Raw genomic sequence first — 12,703 nt, forward strand, 5'->3', positions numbered from 1 at the left:
ATTCAAGATAGTGTTATCAAACTTCAAATGCTGATACATACTGATGAGAACTATTCAACTGCATCAACATGTATTGACCTTGACCTTTCCTTTGACCTTGACCTCACTTTTCTTAAATTAGTGTTTAGCTCAGTTTTAAAGATACCATTCAAGATAGTGTTATCAAACTTCAAATGCTGATACATACTGATAAGAACTATTCAATTGCATCAACATGTATTGACCTTGACCTTTCCTTTGACCTTGACCTCACTTTTCTTAAATTAGTGTCAAACTTTATATGCTGATACATACTGATGAGAGCTATTCAACTGCATCAATATTTTTTCACCTTGACCCTTCCTTTGACCTTGACCTCACTTTTTAGGTCACCTGAGTCACTCAGGTGACCTATTGCTATCCGTTCTCGTTCATTGGCGTGCGTCGTGCATTAACATTTGAACATTTTTAGCTTCTTCTCTGAAACCGCTTAACCAATTTCAACCAAATTTGGCATATAGCATCTATAGGTGAAGGGGAACAAAAATTGTGAATTTCATGGTCCCTGCCCCTCTGGGGCCTGAGGGGTGGGGCTAAAACCACCAAAAATAATGCAATCTTTAAAAATCTTCTTCTTTACTCCTGGACATCAAGCAGTCAAACTGTTGGCATCATTGTAATAAGCATTGAGCCCTCTACCAAAGTTGTGAAATTCATGGCCCCAGGGTCAGGGGTTCTGGTGTTAGGGCGGGGCTATACAGATCATATAGTGAAAGTGCATTATTTCTTTGAAAATCTTCATCTCTGCTCCTGGGTATTAAATAAGGTAATTAAGTACATAGTTATGAAGAGCAAGAATGCCTCTTCCAAAATTGTGAAATTCATGGCCCCAGGGTCAGGGGTTCTGGTTTTAGGGTGTGGCTCTATAGATTATATAGTGAAAATTCATTACTTCTTTGAAAATCTTCTTCTCTGCTCTGCAGTGGGTATTAAATAAAGTAACTAAGTACATAGTTATGATGAGCAAGAGTGCCTCTTCCCACATTATGAAATTCATGGCCCCAGGGTCAGGGGTTCTGGCCCCAGGGTGGGGCTATATAGATCATATAGTGAAAGTGCATTATTTCTTTGAAAATCTTCTTCTCTGCTCCTGGGTATTAAATAAGGTAATTAAGTACATAGTTATGAAGAGAAAGAGTGCCTCTTCCAAAATTGTGAAATTCATGGCCCCAGGGTCAGGGGTTCTGGTGTTAGGGCGGGGCTATATAGATCATATAGTGAAAGTGCATTATTTCTTTGAAAATCTTCTTCTCTGCTCCTGGGTATTAAATGAAGTAACTAAGTACATAGTTATGATGAGCAAGAGTGCCTCTTTCAAAATTGTGAAACTCATGGCCCCAGGGTCAGGGGTTCTGGTGTTAGGGCGGGGCTCTATAGATTATATAGTGAAAAAGCATTATTTCTTTGAAAATCTTCTTCTCTGCTCCTGGGTATTAAATAAAGTAACTAAGTACATAGTTACGATGAGCAAGAATGTCTCTTTCAAAATTGTGAAATTCATGGCCCCAGGGTCAGGGGTTCTGGCCCCAGGGTGGGGCTATATAGATCATATAGTGAAAGTGCAGTATTTCTTTGAAAATCTTCTTCTCTGCTCCTGGGTATTAAATAAAGTAACTAAGTACATAGTTACGATGAGCAAGAATGTCTCTTTCAAAATTGTGAAATTCATGGCCCCAGGGTCAGGGGTTCTGGCCCCAGGGTGGGGCTATATAGATCATATAGTGAAAGTGCAGTATTTCTTTGAAAATCTTCTTCTCTGCTCCTGGGTATTAAATAAGATAACTAAGTACATAGTTATGAAGAGCAAGAGTGCCTCTTCCAAAATTGTGAAATTCATGGCCCTGGGGTTAAGGGTTCTGGTGTAAGGGCGGGGCTCTATTGATTATATAGTGAAAATGCATTACTTCTTTGAAAATCTTCTTCTCTGCTCCTGGGTATTAAATAAAGTAACTAAGTACATAGTTATGATGGGCAAGAGTGCCTCTTCCCACATTGTGAATTTCATGGCCCCAGGGTCAGGGGTTCTGGTGTTAGGGCGGGGCTCTATCGACTATATAGTGAAAATGCATTAATTCTTTGAAAATCTTCTCCTCTGGTCCTGGGCATTAAGGTGATAAACTAAGTACATAGTTATGATGAGGAGGTGGGCCCCTTCCAGAATTGTGAAAGCCATGGCCCCTGGGTCAGGGGTTCTGGTGTTAGGGCAGGGCTCTATTGATTATATAGTGAAAATGCATTAATTCTTTGAAAATCTTCTTCTCTGCTCCTGGGTATTATTTAAACAAACTAAGTGCATGGTTATGATGCATAAGGTTGCCTTTTCAAAAATTGTGAATTTCATGGCCCCAGGGTCAGGGGTTCTGGTGTTAGGGCGGGGCTCTGTTGATTATATAGTGAAAATGCATTGATTCTTTGAAAATCTTCTTCTCTGCTACTGGAGATTATTTAAACATACTAAGTGCATGGTTATTATGCATAAGGATGCCTTTTTAAAAATTGTGAATTTCATGGCCCCAGGGTCAGGGGTTCCGGTGTTAGGGCGGGGCTCTATTGATTATATAGTGAAAATGCATTGATTCTATGAAAATCTTCTTCTTTGCTACTGGAGATTATTTAAACAAACTAAGTGCATGATTATGATAGGCAAGGATGCCTCTTCCAAAATATTTAAATACATGGCCTCAGTTTTTGGGGTTCTTGAGGAGGGGGGGGGGGGAGGGGGGCTCTATTGATTATATAGTGAAAATGCATTAATTCTATTAATTAATCATTAACTAATCCTCTCTGCTCCTTAGTGTTGAGCTGATAAATAAATTGCTTAGCTATGATGAAGATGGGAGCTTCGAACAGAATTTTTAAATCTTGTGGTCCTAGGGTCAGGGGTTCTGGCATAACGAGGAAGGGGGGGGGGGGCTTTTGATAATATAGTGGAAAAGTGTTAATTCTTTGAAGTCCATAGTTATGATGATGAGGGTAACTCTTCCAAATTTGTAAATTTCTTGACCTTTGGTCTTGGGTTCTGGTGTTAGGGTAAGGCTTTGTTGAATCTGTAGTGAAAATGCATTGTACCTGTGAAATTCTTCTCTGCTTCTGGGCATATCGAAAGCAAACTGAGTAAAAGTTTAAATGATATAAGTAAGCGTATTTCTACCAGATTTTTGAACATCTGGACAATTTGTCTAAGCATTCTGCTCCTGGACAGGGCTCTATTAATTTGTATTCTACAGAGAGAAGTTATTCCCCTTTTCCATTCACCTTTGATAATTAATCACTGTAAATAATGTATTTGAAAGATTAATAGAATAAGATAATTATGCAAGAATGTTTATCGTATAATTCAAAAAGTACTTCTTAGTTTTAATAATCAGGCAGACCTGTAAGTAATAGATAAATAAAAATGAGACAAAAATAACTTATCTTATTAAAAGTTCTTCAAAGACCATAAGAGAGGTCAATGCTGGAGGTCTTAATATGGGTTTAAAAATAGTACAGAAGCACTAATAGTTTGTTAATAGTCTGCATGGTGACAATATTAAGTGGGGGACAGATTAGAACTTAAGTTATGAGTTGATACTGAATACTAGACTAATTATTTTGTTGATCCTGATCTTCCTACTTCTCTTGCTTTAGTGCAACAAAGCTTCATCTGTCGGTGTATTTAACTTCTAAATTGTTGTATTATACTCAGGTGACCGTTAAGAACCTTGGGTTTTTTAAATTAGTGTTTAGCTCAGTTTTAAAGAAACCAATCATAATGTTTTTATCAAACTTCATATGCTGATACATACTGATGTAACCTTTTCAACTGCATCAACAATTTTTGACCTTGACCTTTCCTTTGACCTTGACCTCACTTTTCTTAAATTAGTGTCAAACTTCATATGCTGATACATACTGATGTAAGCTATTCAACTGCATCAATATTTTTTCACCTTGACCTTTCCTTTGACCTTGACCTCACTTTTCTCAATTTGTGTTAAAATATTGCATTACTAATATACCCTCGGCGGGGCATTCATGTCCTATGGACATATTTCTAGTTTAAAATAACTACATGTCTAAGATGTGTGAAATTGTATTTAAAAAATGTACAATAATGATGTTTATTCCAAGAAATTTGATATTCTGATTAAATGTGTGTGGTTCTTGTCATAGATGGAGGCAGGAGAAATGGAGTCGTATCAGGTGCCTTGATTGTTGTGCCTGTCTTTTTTTATGAGCAGATCCTCTGCATTTCAGTTTTCCATTATTTTTCCTTAGCTTTTTTGTCTATTTCTGTTTCCCTTAAATTTTCTGTTTTTAGCTTTATCACAGACCAAAAACATTTAGATCAAAAAAAGTAAGATATCAAATTAATGGTATATCAGATATCTCACTAGTTTACTGTTACTTTTGATGAAGTGATGTGTTTTGTAACAACTTGTTCATTTTCTTAACCTTACACCATTTTTTATTTTGCTGAATATCAGTGTGTTTTGTGTTATTCCTTGTTTTGATTTCACCATAATTTTATAAAATCAGTGTAGTGATTAATACTAATGGGATTTACTTAAATTGTATTTATTATAATTCTGAATAATAACCCCATGCTTTGTGTTGCAAGAATCACACAGATAAAGTTGTTAAAAATAAAGTTGGTATATTATCGGGGTAGGAGTAAGGTAATCACATTGGTGGAAAATCGTTTTTATTCCCTTTGATTTTTTGATTCTAATAAGACAAACATATTTACCAACAAGGTGTTATGCTCAGGTGATATTTATTCTTTGAATCCTGGTTTGTTTTCATTAATTACACTGTATATTATATGATTCATTAATTGTGTACACTTTTCCTTTATGAAAGATAAATTAACTTTGGATACAGTTACTTACTGGTCAGAAGTAGAAGCACTGTGGTTTGGTACTTTATATAAATTTTTGTACATAATCTTTTTTTTTTTCTAAATTTTAGCCGACCTTGCGGAGTCAGGTGATAGACTTTGTTCGCAGTGTCCAACACCTAAACCATGACACCAGTAACTTCCTGACAGACAAGGCAGCTGTTGTGGTAAGATCTATGGTAGAAAATACTGCACACTAGGTTTACTCAAGGTCCATTGGTACGTTTCTCCACATAGAAGGTTCATTTAAGTTTCTTTGGTACATTTCTCCACACAGAAGGTTTACATAAGTTTTATTTATACATTTCTCCACAAAGTAGGTTTACTTAAATTTGGTACATTTCTTCTAAGATAAGTTCAATTCAATTTCATTAATAAATTTTTCCACACTTTGGCTCACTTAAGATCTATGGGTACATTTTATTAACGCTCTAATTCCATTGGAAAATTTCTACACACAGTTGGTTCACTTAAGTTTCATTGGTAGGTTTCTCTACAGTAGCTCCATTTAGTTTCATTGGTACATTTTTCAGTAGAATGAAAATTAACAAAAAATAAATAAGGTATGTAAGAAAATGAAGTAGAATTAAAAAAAAAAAGAATGCTATTAAAGAAGGCTTGAGGAAATGAAGTTATCAATCACTGCTAGATCTTGATTAATGCCAGGATCCTTTACCAGATTCCCATTTCCTTCATTGTTTTGCCCAGTCAACTTGCACAGAGTTTTGGAGAAAAAAAGACATTCTGTTTTCATACAAGAAATCTTAATTTTGTTAAGTTTTGAAATCCTTGCATGCTCTGTGTTAAGTTCAGACAATAACATAAGCATTTGTAAATTTTCTGTTGACTTTTGTTTACACAATCTACAGAGACTTGCACCTGATATATCAGAACGTCTGAATGCTGCACTGGCGCACCTCGAACTAGAATTACAGAAGATATGCCAGGTCTGCGGAATTAACTCGACATTCCAGTATGACCCCTCACAGATTGCACAATCACAAGAGGAGGTAGGCCGTCACTAGTCCCTATAACAGTAATTGTATCCTACATGTGTTAAACATTAGCATATACCAAAAGTTTACATAATCAACCATCAAGATCAGACGTACTAAAAATTGAAATCTTCTTTGTTAGAGTTACGTAGGTGTGAACTAGAGAGTATGCCATGTGAGCTGATTGGATTTAACATTTTTAGTTTGACTTACAGCATTAGACATTTTTAATTTGACTTACAGCATTAGAATTTTTAGTTTGACTTACAGCATTAGACATTTTAGTTTGACTTACAGCATTAGACATTTTAGTTTGACTTACAGCATTAGACATGAGGACATGTTTTCTCTTTTAGTTGATTCCATTAGAACAGAAGAGAAAGCCAGGAAAGTTACGCCAGGTGTACAGCAAGTTAAAGGGAAAGAGCAAAGAGAAACAATACATTCCACTTTGTAAGCATACCTTTCTCCACAAAGTCATTGTAATAGAGTGAAAGGTGTTTAAGCATATACTATGTCTATGATATACATGGTGTACATATATTTGCACAGTTTTATCAAGCAATTGTTATGATTCTTTGAGGTTCTCTACTTACTGTGTTTGATAAAAAAAAAATGCCACTGACATTATCTACCAAAAATTATAAACATGAACATTTCTGAATGTGCTTTGATTAATCTACAGATGTCTGATTTACATGTACCTGGAATTCTGTTTTTACTTTAATGTCCATTATTTGTGATATTTTCATCACCGTAAAATGAATTAAAATTAGAGTACTTATATGTAATGAGGAAAACATCTGTTTGAGAAAAACACAAGTACTCACTAATACGTGATAAAAGTTCAGTTGATGTCAGAAAAAAGTGGTGCTAAATTTGTTTGATTTTTTAGCATACATTGTGTATAACTGGACACCAGAAGATGTAGGACAGTGGCTGGAATCTCGCTCTCTGGCCGAGTATAAAGATTCCTTTATTAGAAACGAGATACGAGGCACAGAGTTACTCACCCTTGATAAAGGAGATCTTCAGGTTAGTAGATACTGACAGATTTAATTTGTATTAAGACTTATTCAAAATTTTTTTATCAAACTTAAATATGCTGATACGTATTTGTGAGAAGTATTCAACTGCATCAAAAACATTTGACCTTGAACTTTCCTGTGACCTTGACCTCACTTTTAAAATTTTTTTATCAAACTTAAATATGCTGATACGTATTTGTGAGAAGTATTCAACTGCATCAGAAACATTTGACCTTGAACTTTCCTGTGACCTTGACCTCACTTTTCTTAGATTTGCATTTTGCTTAATTTTAAAGAAACCATTTAAGACCATCTGTCTGTCTGTTTGTCTGTCTGTCCGTAACAAATTTTGGTCACAGTTTTCTCAGCAACTACTCATTGCAGATGCTTGAAATTTTAGCACAATCTTTGTTTAGGCATGCCATATGGTGGGATTCATTTTTGTACGAATTTGATGTCAACTTCCTGTTTATCTGTGCATCTGTCCGTACCATACATAACAAATTTTGGTCGTAGTTTTCTCAGCAACTACTCATTGCAGATGCTTGAAATTTTAGCACAATCTTTGTTTAGGCATGCCATATGGTGGGATTCATTTTTGTGCGAATTCGATATCAACTTCCTGTTTATCCATGCGTCTGTCCTTACCATACATAACAAATTTTGGTCGTAGTTTTCTCAGCAAATACTCATCGCAGATGCTTGAAATTTTAGCACAATATTTGTTTAGGCATGCCATATAATGGGATTCATTTTTTACAAATCCAATGTCAATTTGTTGATTATCACTGTGTTTGTCCGTAGCTGAACTTGTGTTTTCACATCAGAGCGGGGGTATTATTAGTGAGCATTGGCTCACAGACTTCTCGTTTTTTGTTTTTTTTTGCTGTTTTTTTTTTGTGTATTGAAAATCTATCCCTGAAATTAATGTGATGAACATTTGGTTTAGCAATGGTTAACACATTAATTTTTATGTTCAGTGTAATAAATGATCTTTTCGAATATTTACAAAAAGGGAGTATCTAAGCTTTGGAGTGTTAAATTCCAAGCATTCATCTTATTTGTTAGTATAAAACGCTAGATTGGGTTTTATATTTATAGACACAGACCTGAAAGGCTTTTCTTTGTTGTTATAGGATCTAGGAGTGACAAAGGTCGGACATCTGAAAAGAATTCAGCAGGGAATCAAAGAACTTAACAATCGTATGACGGCTTACGATAAATCCCTGGTGTTTGAGAAGAATTCCTCCTGACACCGTTACTAATTATAAATAGGGAGAGGAACATTTATCTCTCTTTTATTGCTTTTTTCAAATTATTCCTATATATTTTGACTTCTGCATTTAAAATTTTTTACATGTAATGACATCTGGTCTCAAAAGAGAGGGATATGTTGACAAAACAGGGTATGTGAAGCATCTCCGAGGGTGACAGCTTAAATTCCAGAATTGTTGTCTAAATTTGCTTTCCTGTTCAGCAAGAAGATCGATACCAAAGATAAATAGTGCTGATCTGAAGGTTTGTTATCAGCTTCTTACTGGTGCTTATGGTTGTCTGGAAACAAGTTCAACCCTAACTTTATTTTTAGTGCTTATGTAATGAAGCATGTTGTCAATCAGAAGGAAGAAATCAATAATTCTTGTTGCCATAAACTTTCTTTTCAGTGTATTATTTTTTTCTAACTATGAAGTACTTTAATATGTAGTGGAATTTTAACATTTTGAGCATTAAGTTGGAACAAGTTGTCTCCCATTGTTGAGAAATGTAGGGGGCAGGCCTCCATACTTGTGTTACAACTGTTTACATATTTTATTATCTTGCCTAAGTCTTTCCGATTGTCCACAACCATAGTGTAATACCTCTGTATGTGAATCTGTAGTGTGTAGCTAGTACTGCATCTGTTGTCTGTCCGGATAAGGATACTTATACATTCAGACATGTATATTATAAACCTGATACAAGATAATATCATCTACTACAATGACCATATTCTGCAAAGTCAAATTATTGCTGGAATTTGCCATCAAATTTTGCCAAAATTGAAATTATGAATAATTTACAACCCCTTTCTTCAGAATAGTGAGTTTTAAACTTGTTTATTATTCGAATCATAAAGATCTTCTTCATTGACAAGCTTTCTATTGGTTTTTCCTTTGATTCCTGTAGAATATTTGGAGGAGGTCAACAGCAACAAATGCAGTATATTTTTGTCTATTTTTACATTTTTATATGTAATAAATGTAAGTGTTTTTTTCTTGTTATTTATAACTCATGTCTGCAGATAAACTAGGAAATTTTGGATAATGTTGATATATTTTGTACAGTTTTTTGTATCTTTTATATATTTCTTGTTTAATGACATGCACCAGTTCCTGTTCCTATGACAAGCATAGATCTTCCATTTGTTTTTCTCTGTTCTTCCATCATCCATTTCTAAAACCAATTATCTTTATACAAATCCATCATCCATCTCTAAAACCAACTGTTATCTTCACACAAATCCAGCATTGTATATCTGAGACTATACATGGCAATATTTCTGTTAAAGTCTCTGATTGACTTTTTACGTCTTTGCTAGCCAAATAATGTTTCTGCTCCAATCCTTTGGCCTTATCTTACTAATTTTGGAATTTTTTTGAGAGAGATTTAATTGGTTTCGGTTGACTGTGCTCAACCAATCAGCAAGTGTATTGCAAAGCAGTGGTCATTGACAATATCTCTGTAAGGATGTTTGTTGGCTGTATGTTTCAGGAATAAAAAGCTCACATAAACAACGATCTGTAAAATAACAGAACGATGGCCGTTCTTTAAGTAGCAGTGGTGCCAGCTTACTGAAGTTGAGAGGGTGAGAGAATGTGACCTGCTATATAGTTTGCCAATTATTTTGCTTTGACATCTGTTAATCTTTGCTTGATCCTTGTTCGGTGAATGTACTTCATTAGAAGGTTCTTCTATTTTTATCTATGATGCAACCCATGCGTTTGGATCACATTGTATCAACAATCCTACCTTTTAATTGGTACGGTAGGATGAGGGTTTGTTAGAAGATAATGGAAAACACTTGGCTGGCAAAGGTGATTCATTTCCAGATGAAGTTTGTTTAACACTCTTTGATAGGAGATCTCCTTCATCTCACATTTAATACATAATAGGATTCAGAATACATAACCAAAGAAAACACCATACAATAACGGGACAATACTGTGTAGCTTTAAAGAAATTTCTTGCAACTTTCGTCTAAAATTCCCATTTGTACCTATAGTACATTATACAAGATATACATGTATAACTGGTACAGAATAGGATTAGTATCATGCTTTATTTTTTTTCTCTCAAACAAACATTTATGCAAAAACTTCTCTTGTGTGCAAAATATACATGTATGTACTAAATAAGGTGCATCCTAAAAGATAAAATTAATAAATATTGCTATTTTTTTTTTCTTTGACAGTATTCAGAGGTACCACATTATTCTTCATGATATTTATATCAAAATCCTTGTCAGCTTCTCAGAAATATATAGGACATGTTATTTACTTATTAATGAAAACGTAATTGCCTAAAGTGTTGTATAATTTCATTGCTTTTGACTTTTTAATCATTTTGAAAGTTGTGATTTTGAAGTACATGTATCATAAGTCTTTTACCTACTTTGATATTTATACATCTTGGAAAGGTTTATATTGTTTCATACCTCTATAGTATACTTTTCAAGGATTTAATATGTACCACCATTTTTCTATATTAAATACATCCCTTTACTTAACTCCATTTCAGAATATTATACAGTTCTGGGCACTTACTGTGTTAATAGAGTTGTAATTCACTGACTAAATGGCAAGTATATATATTACAAGCATGGCAGGACATCAGTATTCATACATTATTCTGTCCAATTATTGGACACCAGTACCTGTACATTAATTCAATATGTGGACACTAGTATCCGTGCATTAATTCAATTTTTGGACACCAGTATCCCTGTATTATTTCAATTTTTGGACACCAGTCCATACATTATTTCCAATGCTTGGACACTAGTTTTCATTTTATTTTTCAATTCTTGGTCTTGTTATTCTATTTTTTGTTCGGACACAAGTCCATACATTATTTCAATACTTGGGCACTGGTATCTACAGTACTCCAATACTTGGACAGTAGTTTCTGTACATTATTTTAATTCTTATCAACAATAAAAGCCTCTGTGGTATTTACTGTGTAACAGTTATTGTGTACAGTACTTTGTTATCAACGAAAAGAAAATCGTCCTTTTCTTACTTTGTGTTATTTCAAGTAGATTCTCCACATTTTTTTTCAGTAATGACATGTAAGACACACACAATACTTGTACAGTGACAAATTGGATGATAAGATTGCAGTGCGTAATTGTATGGTTGAAGATTTGATGAATTTAATTACGTTTTTTTGTCTCTTCACTTTCAAAAGGGGAAAAAAAAAATTTTTTTAAATTGTGGCCAAGCTACAACTTCTCAACCAGTTATTGGACTGAATTCTAAGTTTAGTGTGTTGTTGCCCAGGAAGTATATTTGTTTCTCGGTTGTGTTTCAAAGTCCAGGACACGGTGCAGTTAAACATGTAAATTGTGTCATTATTGACATGTCTGGACAATAACTAACCATTGTTTAGAATTAGCTCTGTCACTTGCATATTGTTGACCGTGACATTAGATGTGTACTGATCTTGATTCAAGGTCATCTTGTCAAGGTAACAGGGCAAGGGGGCTGAGGGAAGGGGTCCAAAGATGAGTGAAGTCTTTTTTTTCCTCAAAAAAAGAGAAACTATTCAGATTACACTGTAAAACTGTATTTTTTCTTTTCAGAATTGTTTAAAATTTGTGTATGAAATTTTTTCTGATTCCATTACAGTTCTATATTTAATAACAGAAATTATTTCCAATAGAAAACAGTTTTTGTTCGAAAAAAAAAAGTTTCATATTATTTCTAAGTTTTTTGATAAACCTGGTCTTTTGTTATATTGAAGAGGCTTTTTTTTCATAATGTAAGATTCATGAACCGTAATTAACCCTAATTCTTAAGTTGAGCCTCAGCAAGATGTCTTTTACGGATCTAATTTATGTTTACTTGTTGATTTATGAGAAGTTGGCATTTGTTAGTATCTCATTTTGACTTGTTAAAAATGATTTGCGAGAAGTTGACCTTTATTAGTTTCCTTTCCATAACTCTATGCTAAATGAAGACTAGTTCACATTGAGATCCTGAACCACATGTTGACAATCTATTAATTTTCTGTTAGGAAGTATGCTTCTAAAGTCATTTTGTTTGCTAATCTTTTAAATGTTATAATGTCAATTTAAAAACCATTCCTGTTTTTTATAAAGCCATACCTCTTTCATATTTGTTGTTTGGATGATCTAAAGATTGACCAATCAAATATTTTTATTTATTTCAGAATTCAATGTCATATTGTCATGTTTCATTTGTTGTGAACTTGAATAAATTTGTACACAAGAATTCACAGAGTCCATTATTTATCTCTTGGTTATCAAGCTGATCATGGAAACAATCTCTATCTTCCCTCTCATATGCCTTTGTCAGTGTCACAAGAAGAGTGCTTAAATTGAATTGATTGGCAGAATTATAGAAGTACAGTTAAAATAGGATGTGTGCTTGGTCAATTAGGGGATTTTTTGTAAATTTTGATACTGATAAAGAAATTGATGTGAATGTAAAAATAAGTTTCCTTGAGATTTTAAATGTGTCAGATCTGAGACACTGACT

General features: G+C 34.0%; 1 protein-coding gene across 2 annotated transcripts in view; it reads left to right on the top strand.

Moving 5' to 3' along the window:
• LOC133193507 (diacylglycerol kinase delta-like) overlaps nt 1-12,436 on the top strand; it is a 59,223-nt gene extending 46,787 nt beyond the window's left edge. Inside the window, exons 29-34 of one of the 2 annotated variants that reach the window (XM_061329475.1) lie at nt 4,195-4,224; nt 4,993-5,088; nt 5,791-5,931; nt 6,273-6,369; nt 6,812-6,951; nt 8,081-12,436. In XM_061329475.1, coding sequence (XP_061185459.1) covers nt 4,195-4,224; nt 4,993-5,088; nt 5,791-5,931; nt 6,273-6,369; nt 6,812-6,951; nt 8,081-8,197 — 621 coding nt within the window. In that variant the 3' untranslated portion in view covers nt 8,198-12,436. The remainder of the gene's footprint in view (nt 1-4,194; nt 4,225-4,992; nt 5,089-5,790; nt 5,932-6,272; nt 6,370-6,811; nt 6,952-8,080) is intronic. The other variant, XM_061329481.1, reaches the window with a different exon arrangement.
• Nucleotides 12,437-12,703: the final 267 nt, after the last annotated feature.

This window comes from Saccostrea echinata, unplaced genomic scaffold (genome assembly GCF_033153115.1).
Source record: "Saccostrea echinata isolate AGI-Se365-2 ecotype Australia unplaced genomic scaffold, CSIRO_AGI_Sech_v1 ptg000001l, whole genome shotgun sequence".
Classification (NCBI taxonomy): domain Eukaryota; kingdom Metazoa; phylum Mollusca; class Bivalvia; order Ostreida; family Ostreidae; genus Saccostrea; species Saccostrea echinata.